We start from the raw sequence: 21080 nt of genomic DNA on the forward strand, positions 1-21080 counted from the left end.
TAATGGAGGGACCCTTCACAGTACTGCGTTCCTTTTTTCTACTACTGTTCAATCAAGCTACAAAATAATTGCAGGTATGCACTAACAATCTTGTTTGAAAATCTACCAGTCAGACTAGTGTAATGGATTTGGTTGCTTCCGAATTACCTTGATTGAGAAATGAAAAAGTGCTAATATGTTAGTGCAGCTGCCATCTAGAGGATGTGTTGACTATACACAACCCCACAACCTTCAAGATGTAGGTTCCTGATAAAAGAAGAGTTGGACCTGCTTATGGTCTCAAGATCGATTGGAAAACTATTCTACCACATTCTTGGCATGTTTTTGATTTATTCATCTAAATGCATGATTATTTAAAAATAATTTATATTAAGTTAAAGGAGATTGAAATCATTGAATATAAACTGGACAAGCGTTTGACTACTTGTCAACCATTATTATACCAAGAGACGTTCTAGAATGACATCAAAGATATTATTGGCACCACTATTATCCCGAGATACATTCTATAATGACATCAAAGATGCCATTAATAGCACTTAATAGAAAGAATCACCTTGCAATAACTTGAATCAAAGCCTCAAATTTCCATTAGAATGTTCTGAAAGTGTATCTAATGTGGAAGGTCTAATAGTGCTCCAAGATCCTCATTGATGCAGACTTTGGCTCTCATTCCAAAGCAAAGAATACCATCATCGGGACAAACACCACCAAGATTTGGATCAATCCACTTTTTAAGTGTCTCTTCTTTGTCTCTCCCTTCCATAAGGGGTTTAATTGGGATTCAAAGAAGACCTGCCCTCCCTGCTAATGGAACTCCCCCTTCACACACTATGGGTTCTTTTCCAGAAATCGGCTCTAGTAGCATATCTTCAAACACATTCCAGTCCATCTGCAACATATTCTGAACCCATGTATCTGTGTGCACTGTCTTGTCGGAACATTTATCCCTGGTTTCACTGTTTCAAAATTCACAATTTTGGTCCTGAAACTTCTGTCCAAGAGATTGTAGATTTTCACATCATTGTGCATAATGCTAGGGGTTGTATATTCATGAATGTATTGAAGTTACTGGAAAAATCCAAGGCAATTTGCAATTTGATCTTTCATGAAAAAAATGTAGAACTCTAAGTAGAAGCATTCCGCTTTCAAATAACAGGTGCATGGAGCCAGCAATTGAGAGAACAATTCTCTGCAAACCCATAGGCTAAGAAAGATTTTTCTTTTGAACTGATACAAAATGCTTCCAGTTTCACGAAGTTACTATGGTTTACCTTCTGCAAAAGCTTCAATTCTTCAGAAACTTCGCTTTTCATATGCATTATGTCATAAACTTTACCATCTAAAGTACTTTTGTAAACAGAGCCCTCTATGTTACAGAGATGGTTGAATTAAATATACAAAACAAAAAACTTACGAGACTATTAAGATCTTTGTACAAAATATAGAAAATAACTTGTTTGATATACTTCTAAAACATTTGACAGCACCTACTAAATGTTTTTAAGAAAATCTCCACCTCGAAATCATAACCTTTCTGTGGTGATTTGTCAGAGCAAGTCAAAGAGTTCTGTATATTATACAGCCTTAATATACATATGATTCCATTAACACAGCTAATTGCGGAAACAAAACAAGCGACTCCCAAACAGATAACCCTTAACAACAAAGACATCCCTATAGGGAAATATCTTGCAGGTAGGCTAACATTAGTCCATAATCAAGAGAATTATCAGAGAAACAAAATCAGAGATAGAGATGCATATTCTGAATTCGATTGTGTGCCATATTTTTCATCAATGTTTTGAATCACTCACAGTAATCGATCATCAGGATGAGAAGAGCTAAAGGATGGATCACTGAGTGTGATTCAAAATGTTGATGCAAAAATATGGCACACAATTGAATCCAGAATATGCATCACTCTACTATGACTGACTGTGAAAATCTGTTCATCTTAATGAAATTAGAGATGTCATGATAGTAACCAGAATATAACTAAATCAAATAATGAAAATTCAAGAATACAAAACAATCAGAACCTACACAAAATATATCCCAGAAAAAACCCTTTTCACTGAGGGAAACAACCCAGCCCACCACAAAGAAGATATTTTATTAGAAAGCAAAACTGATTACAAAAGTATTCTGCCCCTTCGAATAATTCAGATGCTCAAGTATCATAGAGAGATCTGAGCTTATACAAACAATAGAGAAATCTGCTTAAAGAAACTACGATGCACATGCATCTCAGAAAGTACATCCTTATGTTTTCTCTTAGAAATAGAACCAATACCGATACATCAATATGAAGCAGATATATCATTCCACTTCTGAAAAACAGAACGTCTTGTACAAAAATGAGCAGTCCAATAAAGGCGAAAGAAAAAGAAAACATAATATCGTTCTCATCATAGTTGAACGAACAGAATGGAAGCAATCGAAATGTCTTAGTTTGCTATTACAATTTAAATGGTTTTTTACTAATTCTATGACCAAGAGAACCGACGTAGAGAATGCACAATCATTAAATAAAACACAGCCTAGGCAAAATAAAGACTCCCGGTAATATCAATACAGTAGAAGGTTATGCTGGCAACAGAGATACCAAGTCATCATCTATGTGGACTCCAGGTGTGATCATAAGTGATGCTGTCGATGAGGAACATATGTGTGATCATAAGGTAAACATACGAGTAATAGAAAGAAGAATGGAGAGTAAGAGAGCTATCACCAAACATTTACTTGAGCGCATGATACCAGGGATGCGCAACACGGGCGTAAGAGAAATTACTACAGATGACTCCTAGCAATTATCATAGACACACCACCATACTGCAAAATGGTAGTGACAGATAAGTTAGAGATAAAAACACCATACAACAGCAAAAAAGAACCTCAGAGAAGAGCATGCAGATCTATATCACAGCTACCAGGAATTCAACACTCCCTATTAGCAAGAGAGAGATCTTCAAAGTGCCATCTTTTGACAAGTGCACATAGCTGCAGTAAAAATTATAACAGTAATACACATCTAATCATAGATTGTTATCTCATTATAACAATGTTCACCATAGCTACTCTTAGCGGGTAAGTCATAAGGAATAAAACATTTTTGTAATCACATTCATGACATCCACCATGCTTACTTGCAGAGTGAGGATTAAAGGATTTCCCCTCGAACTTCTCTCTCAGACAAGAACTCATTAGCAATATCCATAGTCACTGAAAATGGGATTCTCTCTCAGCAAGAGAATCATTTTCCACTAAGCCTAGCTTATTCCGAAAGTAGCAGAACTTGACTCTCAGAAGAGGCTTGGTAAGTTTATCTGCAATCTGTTCCTCCATATAAGTGTATTTGTGCTCAATAGCTTTCCTTTGAACCATATCCCTTAAATAGTGATATTTAATCCCCACATGTTTTGACCTGTCATGGAGTTCTGGATTGACTGAAAGTTTTACTTAGCTTTGGTTGTCAAACAAGATCATAGAAGGTTCCAAATGCTGTCCAAAAAGATCTGTAAGAAATTTGCAAACACAGCTTCTTTTTGCAGCCATACATGCTGCAAGATACTCTGCTTTAGCTGTACTCTATGTCACACAAGATTGCCTTTTGCAACACTAGAAATCATGGCTGACCCTAGGCTGAAACAACATCCTGAAGTATTCTCTCTGTCAGGTACGCATGCTGCCCAATCTTGATCAGAGAATCCCTGTAAGTTCAGCTCAATATCTGAGGAGTATTTTAATCTATATCCTATTGTATCACGGACATATTTCAATATATGTTTGGTTGTGACAAGATGAATTTGTCTTAGTTCACACATGAACTTACTCAATGTATTAACTGCATAACATATATCAGATCTTGTGTTTACCAATTACATTAAAGAACTAATAAACTGCCTATATATAGTAGGATCAACTAAATCTGATACACCAACATCGTCGTGTAATTTTTTCAGATGTGCTTCCATAGAAATAACCATGGATTACACATTAGCATTCCAAATCTCTTCAAGATATCTATTGCATATTTATCTCAACTTAAAAGTTAATATGATTTCATTTGATCTTTGCCAAACCTAAGTACAAGGAAATAATATAGCTTTCATTTCAAATTCCGAGTTAAGCTCTTTCTTACATGTACCAATGAGATCATCATCACCGGTAAGAAACAAATCATCAACATATAAGTGCAAGAATCAACACCTTGTCATCGTTTACCTTGAAGCATAGATTTGGATCAGGATCATTCTTATTGAAAACCAAGCTTAAAAGATAGTGTTCAATTCCTGACTCATAATGGTCTTTTCTTGTTGTTCGAAAAATTACTAGGTCTTGTTGAACTATCAATTTAATCTATACGATTAACTGGTTCAGCTGAAATGTTTGAATCTACATTCTCCCTCTGAATTTCAGAAGGTGAACCTGGACCAACCATCACTGAATTTTGAGGATGCTCAAAATCTTCTCCATCATTTTCAATGATAGGTTCATTGCAAATTTTGCAAGCTACATCTTCATCAAAGATAACATCCCTGCTTAGTTCAATCTGTTTTTGACTAGGAATTATAAATCCTAAAAGCTTTTGATGAATCGTTGTATCCAACAAAAATACCTTTCTTTCCTGAAGGTTCCAATTTTGATCTTTTCTATTTTGGAATGTGATTATATACTAGACATCAAAAAATTCTAATAAAATTAACGTCTGGATTGAAACTTGTAAAAGATTCTTTAGGGGTCATGTTGTCAAGAACTTGATGAAGACTGATTTTCTACAGTTTTGCATGCCTCGGCCCATAGAAAGGTTTGAAGACTTTTTTCATGAATCATTACCTTTGCTGCCTCAATAATTGTCCCGTCCTTTCCTTCTAACTACACTATTTTGTTGAGGATTATAGCGAACATAAAACTCCCTCTTAATCCCAACTTCAACAAAATAGTCATGAAATATACCAGAGACATATTCACCTCCATTATCAAATCTTAATATCTTAATTTTCTAGTTAAATAAGTTTTCAAAAAGAGCTTTGAATTCTTTGAACCGGAACAACACCTCATCAAACTCTTTAGACTTAAGAAAACAAATCCAGCATTTAAGAGAATTATCATCTATGAATGTAATGAATTATCATCTATGAATGTAACATAATACCAAACACTAAGAGAAGCAACCGACAATGGACCACATAAATCAAAATGTATTAATTCTAGAATATCTCTAACTCTGCTTTCACTGCTATGGAAAGTGCTCTTGATAGTTGAGCACATCCCTTGCAAATCCCTTCATGCTTTTGGTTCAGCTCTGAAAGACAACCTACAACCTTTTCCATAGAGGATAAAGTCCTGAAACTTAGATGCCCAAACCTCTTATGGAAAAGTTCATTTGAATCTGAAGAATTAAGAGCAAGAATTTGTAGAGGACGGACTGAAAGTTTGTACAAACTATCATGCCCAACACTGATTTCACAAGCTGATTTAATATTGCTGTTCTTTTTCCATGTCAAGACCTTGCCACTAGAAAAAGAAACATCATATCCTTTGTCTTCTAGAGCTGATATGGAAATTAGATTCTTCTTTATTCCAAGAACAAATAATACATCACTTAGATGAAGAGGAATTCCTGAATTTAATTTAAATGAAGTAGAACCAACACCCTTTATTGAGTAACTTGCACCATCACCAATTATGACTTGAAGATGAGTCTTTTCCTTCAAATTGATAAGATGTTCTTGGTAACCAGTGATATGATGAGATGCACCATTGTCAATCAGCCATGTATCGTTGTTTGTAGGAATATTGCTAGAAAGTGCACAAATAAATAAAAAACTCTTAGAATTTTCACCTGACTCCTTTTGAGGAGAGATTTCGACAATTGTTGCAGCAGCTTGAATCTTCGGTCTAGTACAATAATCTCTTGTAATGTGCCCATACTTGTCACACCTGAAGCACTGGATTTTGGAATAATCCCTTTTTCTCTTGGAGACAAGTAGATGCTAAAATTTTGCATAGTTACACCACCCTAGGAGACAGGGGGACGGCGGGATGGCGGGACAAGTTTCCGAGATGGGGGGACAAGTTTCCGAGACGGGGGGACAGAGGGGCCTTGATTTGGGGAAGGTGGGGGGACGGCGGTGGGGGACGGGAGGGTGGTAGGGGAAGCAAGGGTGTATATACTATACATATGGTACTTAAAATGCTAGTTATAAAAATATGTACTACAATCATACAATATAACTTGATATAATCATATAAAGATGTAAAAAATAGTAAACTTAAACAATAAAAAATTAAAATTGAACATTGCATTGAAGTTTTGAACTGGAACATCATGATTCATGATCAAATGACAAACAAACAATGAACATTGACATTGAACATCGGCAAATATTAGTCTATACTAGTCTTCAAATCATAGTATGAGTATCTAGATTCTACTATTTAAAAGTAATCAATGATCATAAGTCATGACTCATGACTCATGACATAAAGATGATTACAATAAGTATCATGTGCCATGAATCATGACATCAAAATAAGAATATAATATTATAATGCAAACAAAAACTACAAGTCTCCCCGCACCCACAACAAAGGAGATTCCGTCATATCCCCCCACAATAAAGGAGACTTCGTCACGTCCCCCCGCAATAAAGGAGACTTCGTCGTGTCCCACTGTACCCACACATAGGAGACGTCTCGTCTTGGAGACATCTTGCCGTCTCTGACAGAGGTGGCGCTCTAAGTGGCGCCGCTTGAAACATCGAGATGCAGTCTCACCGTCCTGAGGACGTCCCCATCTCCAAGACGGCCTAGTTTGAGGGGGGGACGCGTACCCGTGTTACACTAAAATTTTGTCTATGAACCTCTTGAAGCATTCCTTTTCCTCTTGAAGTATGAGATGCAAGAACACAATCATCTTCAAGATTATTTCTTCGGTCATTTTCTCTTGCTTCTAATCTACACTCCTCTTGAATACAATTTGCTCTTAATCTATCAAACCTTGGAAGTTCATCCCTTCCACTAATGCCAATAAAGCATTCCAAAGAACGAGGAAGTCCACATAGCAAGCATAACAAGATCTTAATCTGAAAATGTCTCACCAATTCTGCAAAGTTGATCCTTCAATTCTATAATTTTCATGAACTATGTAACTATAGTGTCACCCTTTTCCATTTTTACATGCAACAGTTGACACCTCAAGGCAAGAACTTTACTAGTATCATTAATTTCATACAAATCCTTAAGAGTTTTGAACATTTCTTTTGCGGATTCCAACTTTGAAATGACCAAAATCAAATGATCTTTGACAAAGTCGATAATAATCTTTTTTGGCTATAATCTTGTTCTTCTTCCACGAGTTCTTTCATCATCGTCAAACAGCTTTGCAACATCATAATTAACATAATCCAAAAAGTCATTCACTTCAAGAACAATGAGAACCCTAGGTTTGCAAGAAGTAAAACTTGTTGAGAAATCTAATCTATCTTCATCTTTTAATCTATTCACCATTTTTACCCACTGAGAGATTAACAAATTAAATAATACTTCTGGTTCTAGATCGATTTTCTTTAGACCGGCTCAAATACCATGTTATGATAGTAATAGAATACAACTAAATCAAATAATGAAGGCACAAAAATACAAAACAATTAGAACCTACACAAAATATATCTTGGGAAAAAGGCCCCTCATTGAAAATATATAATTAGAACACAAAATTGATTAGAGAAATTTTTTGCCCCTTTGAATACTTCAGATGCTCAAGAATCATAGAGAGATTTGAGCTTATACAAACAATAGAGAAATCTTCTTGAAGAAACTTCCATGCGCACATGCATCTAAGAAAGTGTGTCCTTATGTTTGTTCTCAGAAATAGAAACAATACTAATACATCAATATGAAGCAGATATATTGTTCCTCTTCAGAAAAATAGTACGCTTTGTACAAAATCGACGAGTTCAATAAAGACAAAAAAGACAGCATAATATCGTTCTCATCATACTTGAATGAACAAAATGGAAGCAATCGAAATGTCTTAGTCTACTATTACAATATAAATGGTCTTTAGTTAAAAGTCTATGACCAAGAGACCCAACGTAGAGAGTGCACAACCATTAAAAAAACACCGCTTAGGCAAAATATAGACTTCCGACAATGCCAATACAATAGAAGGATATGCTAGCATTAGAGGTACCAAGTTATCATCTATGTGGACTCCAGGTGTGATCATAAGTGATGATGTCGATAAGGAACATGTGCACGATCATAAGGTAAGCGTACGAGTAATAGAAGGAAGAGTGGAGAGTAAGAGAGTTGTCATTAAACATTTATTTGAGCACATGATACCTGGGATGGACAACATGGGCAGAAGAGAAATTACTGCATATGACTCCAACCAAATGGTATAGAATCACAACACCACACTGAAAAATGGTAGCGACAAATAAGCTAAAGATGCACAGACACCATGCAACAACTGTTAAATTTAAAAGACAAATTGCAAACCACAAAATAGAGAAAGAGACACATGATTTATCCTGGTCCACTACAAATGTGTCTATATCCAGACTGAAGAGCAGAGCATATATTTATTGAGTCATTGCAGCTTACAACTTACATACATAGGGCTTTGCCCTTAATAGTCTTCAACAAAAGACAAAGAGTCAAACAGGAAACAAATAGTCAGGGAAGATGAAATGAAGAGTTGGACTTCACATTCAACAATCTCCCACTTGAAGTTCAACTCATGCTGCAACCTCATATCTGAACAACCTACCACTTAAAGTTTGCTTTCCTTTACCAAATACCATGGTAAGAAATTGCCAATAGACAATCATCACAATTGGATAGCAACCACAAGCAATTGCTAATCACATCCAACTAACTATAAAACATCAATAGATTTGTGCTGAAATATCCAGCTTATTCAACAATGAGCAGTGTCAACCAAAAATTGACTCAATCTACCAAACAACACATAAAAGGTGTGGCAATAACTTGAGTTGATCTGCAGACCACAACCAACCTGCTACAAAATATCATGACCTCTTCCAAGTTCTTTCTTGGAAGGAACACCCATGCAAACCATTACTCATCCTTTTACCAACACCACCAAGTGCTCAGCTGTGTTAGGTATGATCTCCTTTACCTCTCCATATGAGAGCATTTACAACACCCAACCACCATGGATGAAAGTCTTTGTAAACAAAAAGATCAAACTCAAAACACTCCAAAACTATGAACAATACCAATCATCTCCTAAATGCACAAGGAGATAAATCTGCCAAATAGGCCAAGCATGGGGAATGAGAATGCTCCTCTAGGATACATGCATAAGGAGATAAATCTGCCGAATAGGCCAAGCGTGGGGAATGAGAATGCTCCTCTATGATACACCAAGTCATAATGACTCTTCTCCAAGAACAATCTCCACTAGGTCCATAATGAACTCATGTCCATCCACAGGTGTAGGCTCCTCGGACTTCATGCTGAAACCTCCAAAGAGAAACTATCTCAACAAATGTTCTCCAAACCAAGAGAACTGTAGCCTCACCCAAGCCTCTTAATTTTTAAAAGCACACCACGGTCAATCCACCAAAGTACCCGATACCAAGAGCACTAACCAAGATCAATTGTCAAAACTCTCATCGCACATCTGCATAACCAAGGAACACAACATGACGACTTGATCTCCACAAATTAGAACCTCATGCTCTAAAGAGCATAACCTGCTATACCATGCCAAAGCTCTAATCTAAAATCAAGAGGTCACTATGACACAACAACATACATCTCCAATCACATGAACGAAACAATCTCATGACAAAATAAATTGAAGTTGCAATTGTATCACTATTATTAATAATAATGCTGCCAGTAAAACTATTACCAGAAAAAACAACACAGCCCCAATAACCACCTCTTTGCCCCTCGTCAGAATCAGAAAAACACCAGACTCTACTACCAAAAACACACCAGCCCTTTGCAATTGCAGCTACCACGAACAATTACCACGCACAAGCTAGCATTCGTTTTCCATCATGGCTATGGGAATTTTCTTCTTTCAAATAACAAACCTATGAGGCTCATTACTTGCTCCAACTTTCCACAGCGCGTAACAAGAAAATTTATTGCCTCAAAGCTAGGAATGAGCATCTTGCTTCTCATCCACTGGCCTTGCTATTTCTTAACCTTCACTTCTAGAGTACAATATTTTATTATTTTTCAGTCTTATGACCCTTTGTCTTCTTATCGTCATTTGGCATATCCTTTGCTAATCCTTCATCCGCAGGCTACCATGTCTTAACTCATAACAAGCCTGTTCCGTTAAAGAAATGCATGTGCTTTGACAGAGCTAACATTCAAAGGCTTAATTTTTGATTATCATACAGATATGCATCAATTCAGTCTGATGGACGACTGTTCACCTCCGAGGCTCTTCATGTCCTTTGCACACAATCACTACCCATGGTCGCTCTTTGAGAAAGTGGGAAAAGTTCCTATGACTATAGTTTTTGAACTTGACTTCCAAAATTACCCGCACACCCCTATCTCTCTCGGTGAGGATGCTGAACACGTGACCAAGAACAATCTCAGGCGTGTGTTTTCCTACATGTCGTAGTAACTCCAATTTTGAAAAGTTTTCAACATGGTGAACACCTATGCTTTTCCACCGTATAAAAGGACATCTCCTATGCAAATCGCACATGATCATGAAGTGTGTGACAGACTGAAATTTCATTCCCCAATCTCTGTAGACTTACTCCCTCACTCATCTTCTTCTGTCCATAGCACGTTGCCTTTACAACAAAATCCACCCATAGGTGAGATGGACTCCACCGTGGAGCCTCATCCGCAGGCATCCTTTGACCCTGCAGATTTGTTCCCATCTCTTATGCATCTGCTAATAGATTAGCACTCAAATAAATTTTGCTCTTTATTAATCCAACCATAACAGCTCTGGGAGTGTTGCGAGGTGTGGCCTCCTCGGCCTTGTCGGGCTGCATGATTTCTTAATGTCACACCAGCCTGTTATAAGCTTCCATATTACAACTTCCCATGCTTCTGGATCTCCCTTTAATGGTTCTGATAGACTACTCTGCTCTCCCGGATCTTATATGCTTTGATATCAATTGTTAAATTTAAAAGACAAATTGCAAACCATAAAACAGAGAAAGACACAAATGATTTATCCTAGTTCATCACAAATATAACTACACCCAAACTAAAGAGCAGAGCATATATTTATTGAGTCATTGCAGTTTACAACTTACATACATAGGGCTTTGCCCTTATATTTATACAATAGTCTTCAAAAGAAGACGAAGAATCAAACAAGAAATAAACACTTAGGGAAGATGAAATCAAGAGGTGGACTTCACATCCAACAGCAGCAACAAAGAACCTCAGAGAAGAGCATGAAGATCTATATCACAGCTATCAGGAATTCAACAAGAGATAGATCTATCTTGGGCTTAAAGTGGTTGGAATAGAGTGTGACATAAGGGAAGAATTGATGGTAATGGAAGCGGGAGCATAGGATGGTACAGGCAGTGCAGGTGGAAGAATAGGCTCTGCAACTTCAAAGCTCAGTAACCTCAGCACTTGCCTCATTTTAGGGCGACTAGCAGCATCAGGATGAGAACACCACAACCCCGTGACAGTCAATCGTTCCATTTCTTTCGTTTCAAAATCCCCATGTAATCTCACATCTGCAGCCTCCAATATCTTTCCTCGACCATACAGATCCCATGCCCAAGCTACAAGCCGCATGTCGAAATCTACCAAGCTTGCATCTATTACTCTCTTGCCAGAGGCTATTTCCAAAGCTACAGCTCCAAAGCTGTATACGTCAGATTGAGGACTAGTTTTTCCGGATGCAACACATTCAGGGGCCAGATATCCCAATGTCCCTGCAGCTTGGGTGGTCTGATCTAAACGCTCATGCGTAAGCATGCGCGCCAGGCCAAAATCCCCAAGTTTTGCACTGAAATTGCTATCCAGCAAAACATTACTTGATTTCACATCTCTGTGCACAACACATTCATCCCATTCTTCATGAAGATACAGCAGTGCACTCGCCACTTCAGTAGCTATTTTATACCTGATACTCCACTGCAGCACATAACGTTCTTCGTCTTCTCCTCTTCTGGGGAAAATATGTCTGTCCAGACTTCCATTAGACATATATTCATAAACCAAAAGCAACTGGTCTTGCTCATGGCACCATCCCAAGAGTTGAACAAGATTCCGATGTCTCAAACGACTAATTATGCTCACTTCTGAAATGAACTCCTTAATCCCTTGCTTTGAACCTTCTGAGATGCGCTTTACAGCCACAATCTCATTTGTTTGGACAAGATTGCATTTGTATACTGCCCCAAATCCTCCATGCCCAAGCTTTTGAGCTTCATTGAAAGTGTCAGTTCCGGCGATTAGATCATCCATCTTAAATCGTCGTGGAATATGGCGTAGAAGCTTTTCAAGATCCATGCCTGCTAGCTTTTCGCCGCCAAGGGATGCAGCTCTCTTCCTTCTTCTGTGAAAACAAAAGTAGAAACATAGGCAACCTGTGATGCAAGCCACAATACCAGATCCAATACCCAGAAATAGTTTTGTTCTTGAAGAAGGAGATGATGACGGTGAGAGCGCAGAGGAAGGAGATTGAGCTAACGTTGGCTTTTCAGAAACAGGAATCAAGAGTGTAGAATTATAAACAAGTAAATTTGACGACATACCATTTGCAGACCTTATATCCTCCAGATTTGCACCAAATTTTTCACTGATGGATTCTAGACTATCTCCTTTCTGTACAACATATGTTATCTGCAAATTGATCCCTTTAGTAATTTGGGCTTTAGATGGACACTGACACCTGATTGGAAAGGTACCCGGAGTACCAATAGTGATATTTTCTGGTACCAAGGTAGGATTTGCGATTATTACAGCCTGATATGTGGTCAAATATTCAAAATTCTCTGTTGAGATCTTATAAAAGGTACCACCGGGCGGTATGACGAAAGTTATGTTGGCCTGAGAATAATTTCGCACGCATGTACATGTAATGGGAATAAGCAAACTTTGCCCTTCAGCCAAAGTAGTAGTATTCTCGGGCAAACCATTGGCAGTTGCTATACTTATCGGGGTAACAAGAAACAAATTAGCGATGGTCTGCAAATTTACGTAATTAGGGGGCTGGGGTTTATAAAAGACATATGTATTACATGGTGCTGGGCCATCAGAGCAGCTGTAGCCTGTAATATTGGATTTTCCATCTTGCCCTTGAACTTTAGCAGTAATACAGAGGAGGGTGACGGATAGAAATACCAGTTTCCAAGGGATTTGAAACATGGTGGGTGAGGACTGAAAACGCAGTACAATCATCCAAGCTGATGAATTGGGTACATATGCACTTGCCTAATGGATCAAGAGGTAGACTGTAAATTATTTTTATTTTTCTATCCGGTCACAAGCTTTCGTGAGCAGATCGAACTTCCCAATTAGAATGAGTGTTATGTCAAAAGTAGGATATGTTTTTGGAAAAAAAAAAGCAAATTTAAGAAACGAGGATTCATCACTGTTTTATTTCTGGTCAGAAGCCATCGCCCGCGGATCGAACAGTCAATTTGGATGACTGTTGAGAGCGACTGGAGTAATGTCCAAAACAGGGACTGAGGGCTTAGTTGAGTCGAAAGGAAAAAAAAGCTCTAGTCATAACAATCCTCCGTTTCGTGTGTCATTGAAATTCCGCAATTCTCCCCATGTTTATTTATTTAACACGTAATTCGGTGTTTCTGTCCTTTCAGATTCGCCGTTGACCTCAACTTATTAGTACTTGCTACTATTGTGATGATTTTTGAAATTTATACGTTAATTAGTTATTAAAACTTTTCATTTCTATCATAAGAATATCTTTAAATTTTATTATAATATTAATACACTCTATATAGTATAGATGCAAAAAAAATTACTTCTTATATGATCCAAATTTCATCAAATATAAAACTTAATACTTTTTGAAAGATTCATTATTAGTTTGTCTTTGGCAAAAAACTAATGGAATCACCTAGTTCCATATTAGTTCTATAAGCTAAAAATTTCATTGATATACTAATGTTTGCAAAAAGTTTATTAATTTGCATTTTTTTTTAAATTGAAAAATAAATTTTTTTTAAAATTTTATTGGTTCATGATGAAAAAGGCAATGAAAAAATTCAATTTTCTTCATAAAAAATACAACTATTTTTTTCAACACCTTTATTAATGCAAGCATTAATTGCAACCTTATCTTTTCTTGTGACAAGTGGATAATTTTTTTTTTTTAAATAATCATTTCTTTAACACCTCTATTAATGAATGCATTAATTTCAATTTTATCTTTTTCACATTTGTGACAAGTGTATAAACTTTTTTTTAAAAAGACAATTAGTTTTAATTGATGTTTATTTTTGTAATTTGTAAAATGTTATTCAAATATAGATATTTTAATCAAATATAGACATTTTAACTCTTTTAAATTGTCAATTTTCAAAAATTATTTTTTATATAGTTTAATTTCATATTTATTTTAATTTTAATTTGTATATAAATTTAAATTAGAATTTAATTATTTTTATTTTTACATATCTAAACCGATGCTTTTAATACATTTTTTTTTTTTTTTTTTTATATACATAATTTTATTAGATTATACATTTATTTAACATATATACTTTATACTATATTGATATTTTTAATTTATACTTTAAAATACATAATACTAATTTTGTATCAATTTTAATAAAGTTCAAATTATTTAGCTTGGTATATTATCAACTTTATTTATTATAAGTGTGTTTGGTTTTTTTAAAGCATAAATGTTATTTTTAAATTAATTTATGTTTTTTTTTTTTATGCATTATATTTAACCTTAAGAATATTGCCCAGCTTTTGCAATTGGATGAATTTATCATTTGAACAAGATATATCAAACAATTTAATAATTGAAATTAATCAATTTAACTCTTTTCTTAAAAAATTATACAATTTTATCTATATCTCATGTATAATTAGTTGATAAATATCTTTGGTATGATAAATGTTCTTTAGGATGCCATCTAATTTTAATTTAGCATGATACTATAATGTTTATTTATATATTCTTTTACTATTTTAATTAATATACATCATTGCAGTTATATAATTTAATAATATACTAACTATACTCGTAATTTAATTTAGTTTACCACTATAATATTATATTTTTCATTACTATTTATTTGTTATTTTATTAAATTAAATACATTATATTTTAACCAAAATCTACTTCAATCAACCATAAAATCATGAAGGCAGGAACTTTGGCACATGCGCCCCTTGTTTTTATTATATATTTTAATGTTGTTAGTGTAGATTCTTTTATTTTTAATATTATATTTACTAAATATATATTTTCTCAATGCAATTAACAAATGATATATATATATATAGTATGCAATATACACTTCTATTATACGTGTGTGTATATATGTGTGTGTATGTTTATATATCATATAATAGAAGTGTGTGTATATATATACATACATACGTATATATATATATATATAGGTGTGTATGTATATATGTATGTATGTATGTATATATGTATGTATAGATATACATATGTGTGTGTGTGTGTGTGTGTGTGTGTGTGTGTTATACAATATATGTAGTGCCTGCCCCTAGTTCACATTTTGTTTTAATTGCCAAACTCTTTTAGGCTAGTTTTATACTTGATGTTTAGTAGCATTACTTTCAGATTATCAGATATTGTTTTACATTCAGTTTATTATATAGTGAGATTACTTGGTACTCTATATTTCATGTATGTATGATGATTATTCAGTGTTTTCAGTTATCGATGATGATTAGTTAGATGGTTTATTATCACATGTGCTTTCTTATGGATACTTACCCAATACTGCATGTGTATGGTGTGCGTGTTTGTTTTCTTTATGTATGGTGTTTCTGATGTGGTTAAGGAAGGGAGTCGTAGTCACCTGCTAGTCGGGATCTACATGATGCACCACTTCTTGCCATTGCTTGTTTAGTTTAGAATATTGTGTCTGTACATGCGTGGATTTTATGCAGGTTGTAGGTATCGGGTATCGACTTCTCTGAATTGCCAGGATGAGCGTACCCTATCACATTATCTCAATGGTAAGAGGGGAGATAAATCTTAAGTCCAAATCCTAAACCCTTTAGCCATTTGTACTAATTGATAATTAGGACAAGTATCTGAGTTGAGTACCCTCCGAATGCATCGGATGACATTAATTCGTGATTATAACCCTTTGTTTAATTTAGTATGTGTTTTTCTATGATGGGTTTTCGTATGTTGTCTTTATGAGTCTTTGGTGTATTTTCTATTAATTAAGTTTAATTAAAAGATTAATTAATGATTTAATTTAATAGAAAATTATTATGACATTTTAATATTTAATTATATTTAATTAATTGAGAAATTAATTAAATAAAAGAATTAAATTTGAAGATAAAATTTTAAGTATAAATTTAGAACGTGATAATATTTATTTAATTTAATAGTAATATAATTAGAGTTCATTTTTTTAAAATAAATGCTAAATAGTATTGTTATTTAAGTTAACTAAATCACTAGTAGAATTTTGGCAAATAAATGACCATGTGACTAAAATTTTTAGTCACAACACTAAAATTTTTAGTCATGTGACCAATATTGATCAAATTTTGGTAATGTTTTGTAATTTATAAGTGACTAAACAAATGACTGATTTGGTCATCAGATAAAATCACAATATTACACAAAGATAAATGACTAAATAAATGATCAACAAAATAACTAAGCAATTGGTCACTAATAATTAGTCACCTAAACAAATAATTAAATTAACGATTGATCAATTTTTTATCATATTAACTTATTATTTTTACTTTTTAATAACTTTTATTATTCAATAATATGGAGTTTTTGTTCTATAAATACATCATTATTTGTTAACTTCCTCAAATGTCCTATCTATAAATATTTCTCTTTTATGATCATTCATTCCCCTTAGTAGTGGTTATCCATTAATACAATAAAAATAGAGGAATGCCAAATTGAAGTTGGCAATGATGGATCAACCACATCAACATGACATAAAAATTGTACCACATGTGATGTAAAACAAGAGTAGAGGAAAGGCACCAACTAGGGTGAAACGTATTTTCACTTATTCAAATCAAATGTTCCATGTCACATTTGATGCCATGACATGCATAGTGTTTTCCTATCTACCAGCTTGAAGGGAGTATGATCAATATTACTAAGAATAATACATTTTAGAAGAGCATTTTATTAATGTTAATTTTTCTTTTTAAATTTTTAAACTTTTTATACTTTGTAAAATTATATTAAAAGATAGAAATAAGATATATACACGCTTTAATTTTTTTAAAGTTTTTAGCTAGACTTAGTATAGTTATATTAAAAGATAGAAATGCGATAAGTCGCATCCTCATTGAATTTAATGTTTTGTTTACATTAAAAAACTTGAATGCATGTAGAGTGGCTAATATTATGATATGAAATATTTATATTTTTAATGTTTTATAAATTTGTTTGTGGAACAAACTATATATCAAGATTATTCAAATTTAATTTTGAAATGTCAAGATGACTTTATTTGAAATGTGATATATAACAAAAAGGATGCAAACTTGTTATTTCAATAATACATTCTAAGATCATTAAATATATATTATATGTTATTCTATAATTATTATTAAATTAAATAAGAAATAATTTTTAAAAAATATTATATAATGCATTCTTCAAACATTTTATTATATGTTATATATTTTATAACATAATTATTATTACAATAAAGATTTTTTTTTTGGATTAAACACATAAAAATTGTTATTAAAATTTTAAATATAAATTTAACTATTAATATACTTAGATATTATATATATATATAGTAAAAATTATAATAAATTTAGTTGATTTTTTAAATTTAATTAAAAATAATAATTAATTAATTCTAATTTTAATATTATATGACATTTAAGAAAGTTATAGAAGAATGTAGAAAGAGTAAAATTCCTTAGAAAAATTACAGAAATTAAATCTACACAATTATTAAAATGGGGGTAAATATTTGACAAATTAAATATTTATTGATCATGAAATAAGAATGTAAATTCAAAGAGGTAGTAGCCTTATTGCACCATCAAATGATTCTTTGATAGTGCTCATCAGTGACTTTTGTCTTTTCATAACTATGTTTCATTATTCTTTAAGATGATAAAATTTTGTTTGTGATACAATTATTATATTAAATTATTGTATATGATTTAAGTACTTTTAAAAATCTATTCTTATTTGATTCATGATTTTAATAAAAATGTTTTACAAATAATTGGAAATACGTTATACATTTTGATAATATTGATCATTTTTAAAAATATTTTAAAATGATCATTTTGGAAAATAATATATCTCTTAAATTATTATTATAGTGATATGCATCAAACAATTTAGTCAATGATTATTAAAATTTGACATGATAATTTTTTTTTGTGATAGTATTGTTGTTAAGTAGGAGATAAATTCCACATGAAGTGAAATAGTGATATTGTGGATTTTCCTTCATGGTTAAACACACTCTTTTGCAACCCCATTTCCAAAACCTGCACTGAATTTTGTGCCTTATGAACCAATCATTAGAAAGCCCCTTAAGCTCATTAATTGATCAGTAAGAGATATTCTCCATAGCAAGTGAAATTGTAATATTGTTATATATTAGGATTTAACTACATAGTTATTGAGTCAAACTCATTGACCCATGTTTCAGGAGTAGTTACTCACACAAATGCATCTCTCATGAGAATAAATGGAACACTTAGCACTCATTGGATCTAGGTGATGCTCACAAAGGTAAAGCACTAGGAATTCCTATGAGGTCACCTATCCAAGTACTATAACAACTTGCACATGCTTAACTACACAGTTTTGTCCATGGTTAAAACTAGTCTACTTGCAACTCCATTTTCAAAACCTTCACCAAGTGTTGTGCCTTATAAACCATTCATTAGAAAGACCCTTAAGTTGATCAATTGATAAGTAAGAGATGTTTCCACAGCAAATTAAATTGTGATATTACTACAAGGATTTACCTATGTAGTTTTCGAAACAAACTCATTGACTCATGTTTCATGAGTAGTGATTCACATGAATCCATCTCTCATAAGAATAAATAGATCACTTAGCACTCATTGGATCTAGGGGATGCTCATAGAGGTGAAGCATAAAGATTTTCGGGAGATCCCTCATTCTTATACTACTATAGTGAATTCCTTTATAAGATTTGTGTTCTTTTAAAAGTTCAATTTTTATTTGATTCGTTAAATTAAAGAATATCTTAATCTAATCGGTCCACTTTCGAATGCCCATGGACAAGAATAAAATAAAAAACCCGCCAAATACCCTTACCAGGCGAATTGGAGAATACTTGTTCCTGTATTGAATCGCCATGGGCGTGAATTGAATCAGAACTTCACAAAATGTGAGAAGGTAGATTGGAAATGACGGTGGCCGCCACCACAGCTGGAGCAGTAGCATCGACATCGGTACTATCCTCAGAAGACGCGGCCGCCACGGCTCTGTGCGACCACATACGAAAAAAGGGCTTCTAATCACACATATTCTCAGACATAATAGTCTCCTTTCTGTCCAAAGATTACCCTCTACATAAGATCATCTTGTCCCAAAGCTCATATTTTTTGTCCCTTCCAGTCGGGCCGTGGAAAGAGCACAGGAAGGCGAAGATATAGCTTCAGATTGATGATTCCAATGTCACTACACAGGGGCTTGAAATTGCACTCACTTATCTCTGTGGAGTCACACCCGTCTTGAACTAGCAGAATGTCATGGCCGTCTTGGAAGTGGGGTGTTTTCTCTATCTGGACAATCTTTGTGATCTGAGTGTGCATTTCATTGTTGGGGATTTGAGGGTTGAGACTTTTCTGACTTACCAAACGTTGTCAGAGTGACATTGTTATGGGAAGCATGTAAAGACTGTGAGGGCTGCCTGCTGGTCTTTTCTTTGGTCTCATGCCGCCAGAGAGCTGGTGCATGTTTTGCCCAAGCTGTCTCTTCAGGTCAGGTCTTGGGTTATTATTATTATTTTTCTTGAAGTTTAGTTAATCAGGTTTTGGGGAAATTCCTAATTGTTATGTTTCCTTTTGGGTGAATTCTTGTTTCAAATTTCAAATCAAAGTTTTGCTTTCTCTATTATTTTAACAACTTTCTCTTGCTGGGCGTTCTTCGATTTCGGTGCCCTAACTGAATCTTATTTGCATTTTCTTCAATATATTTTAGCCGATCCTCGCCCATTCATGTACGAGCATCACTTTTTGAAGGCCTGTATGTGGTTTCATGGTGTTACCTTTATAAATCTTCTCATAGCATTCTATTTAAAAGTTGTCTGAAAATCTTCTTATAAATCTTCAATTATAGATCATATTCAAATCTTACATTAAAAAGTCTTTGATTTCAGTATTCAATTTACATGTCTATTGACAAAAGGAAAATAAAAATTAATAGCACCGAATAAAAGCAACAATATGCAATGCAAGCTAACTGGTGTTTGTTTTGCATCTTCTAATTCAGGATTAGATAATCTCATAGAAATAGCATTTGTAAGCATCTAATATTATATTGTTCCAGAGCAGGCCACAATGGGTTTTTGAAGGAGGATTCTGGATGGATAAGGCATGGAAAAATAGAATAGGCAACAAAAGATTGTGTCCTCATGGAGTAAAGAGATAAGTAGATCTATAGCCCCAAAGCATGGGAAGAACCAAAGGAGTAACCACTAGATCCAACATTTTTGGGAAGGAAAGATGTAGGGTTTCAAAGGTGTGCCTTCGCTAAGAAGAATAAGGTGGGTCACATAGCCAAAGAGGATCTGTTGATTTGACAAAGATTTTGTCCAGCCAGCCAAGCCCATTTTTGTAAATCCCAGTTTCCAGCTTCTAAAGAATAAGTCTGCATATAAATTGAGATTTCAGACTCATATTTCAAGCCGAGT

General features: G+C 34.1%; 1 protein-coding gene and 1 pseudogene across 1 annotated transcript; both read right to left on the reverse strand.

Annotated features, from left to right (window-relative positions):
- Positions 1-613: 613 nt before the first annotated feature.
- On the reverse strand, positions 614-1385 carry LOC149578220 (serine/threonine receptor-like kinase NFP; annotated as a pseudogene).
- A 9846-nt stretch (positions 1386-11231) lies between these two features.
- Positions 11232-13552, reverse strand: LOC149578221 (L-type lectin-domain containing receptor kinase IX.2-like). Its single transcript, XM_089827842.1, has one exon. The coding sequence runs from the start codon at positions 13387-13389 to the stop codon at positions 11470-11472; it is 1920 nt and encodes a 639-aa protein (XP_089683968.1). The 5' UTR covers positions 13390-13552; the 3' UTR covers positions 11232-11469.
- Positions 13553-21080: the final 7528 nt, after the last annotated feature.

The sequence above is a fragment of the Cupressus sempervirens genome, chromosome 1, assembly GCF_028749045.1.
Source record: "Cupressus sempervirens isolate cs-2001-9-10 chromosome 1, ASM2874904v1, whole genome shotgun sequence".
NCBI classification, from domain to species: domain Eukaryota; kingdom Viridiplantae; phylum Streptophyta; class Pinopsida; order Cupressales; family Cupressaceae; genus Cupressus; species Cupressus sempervirens.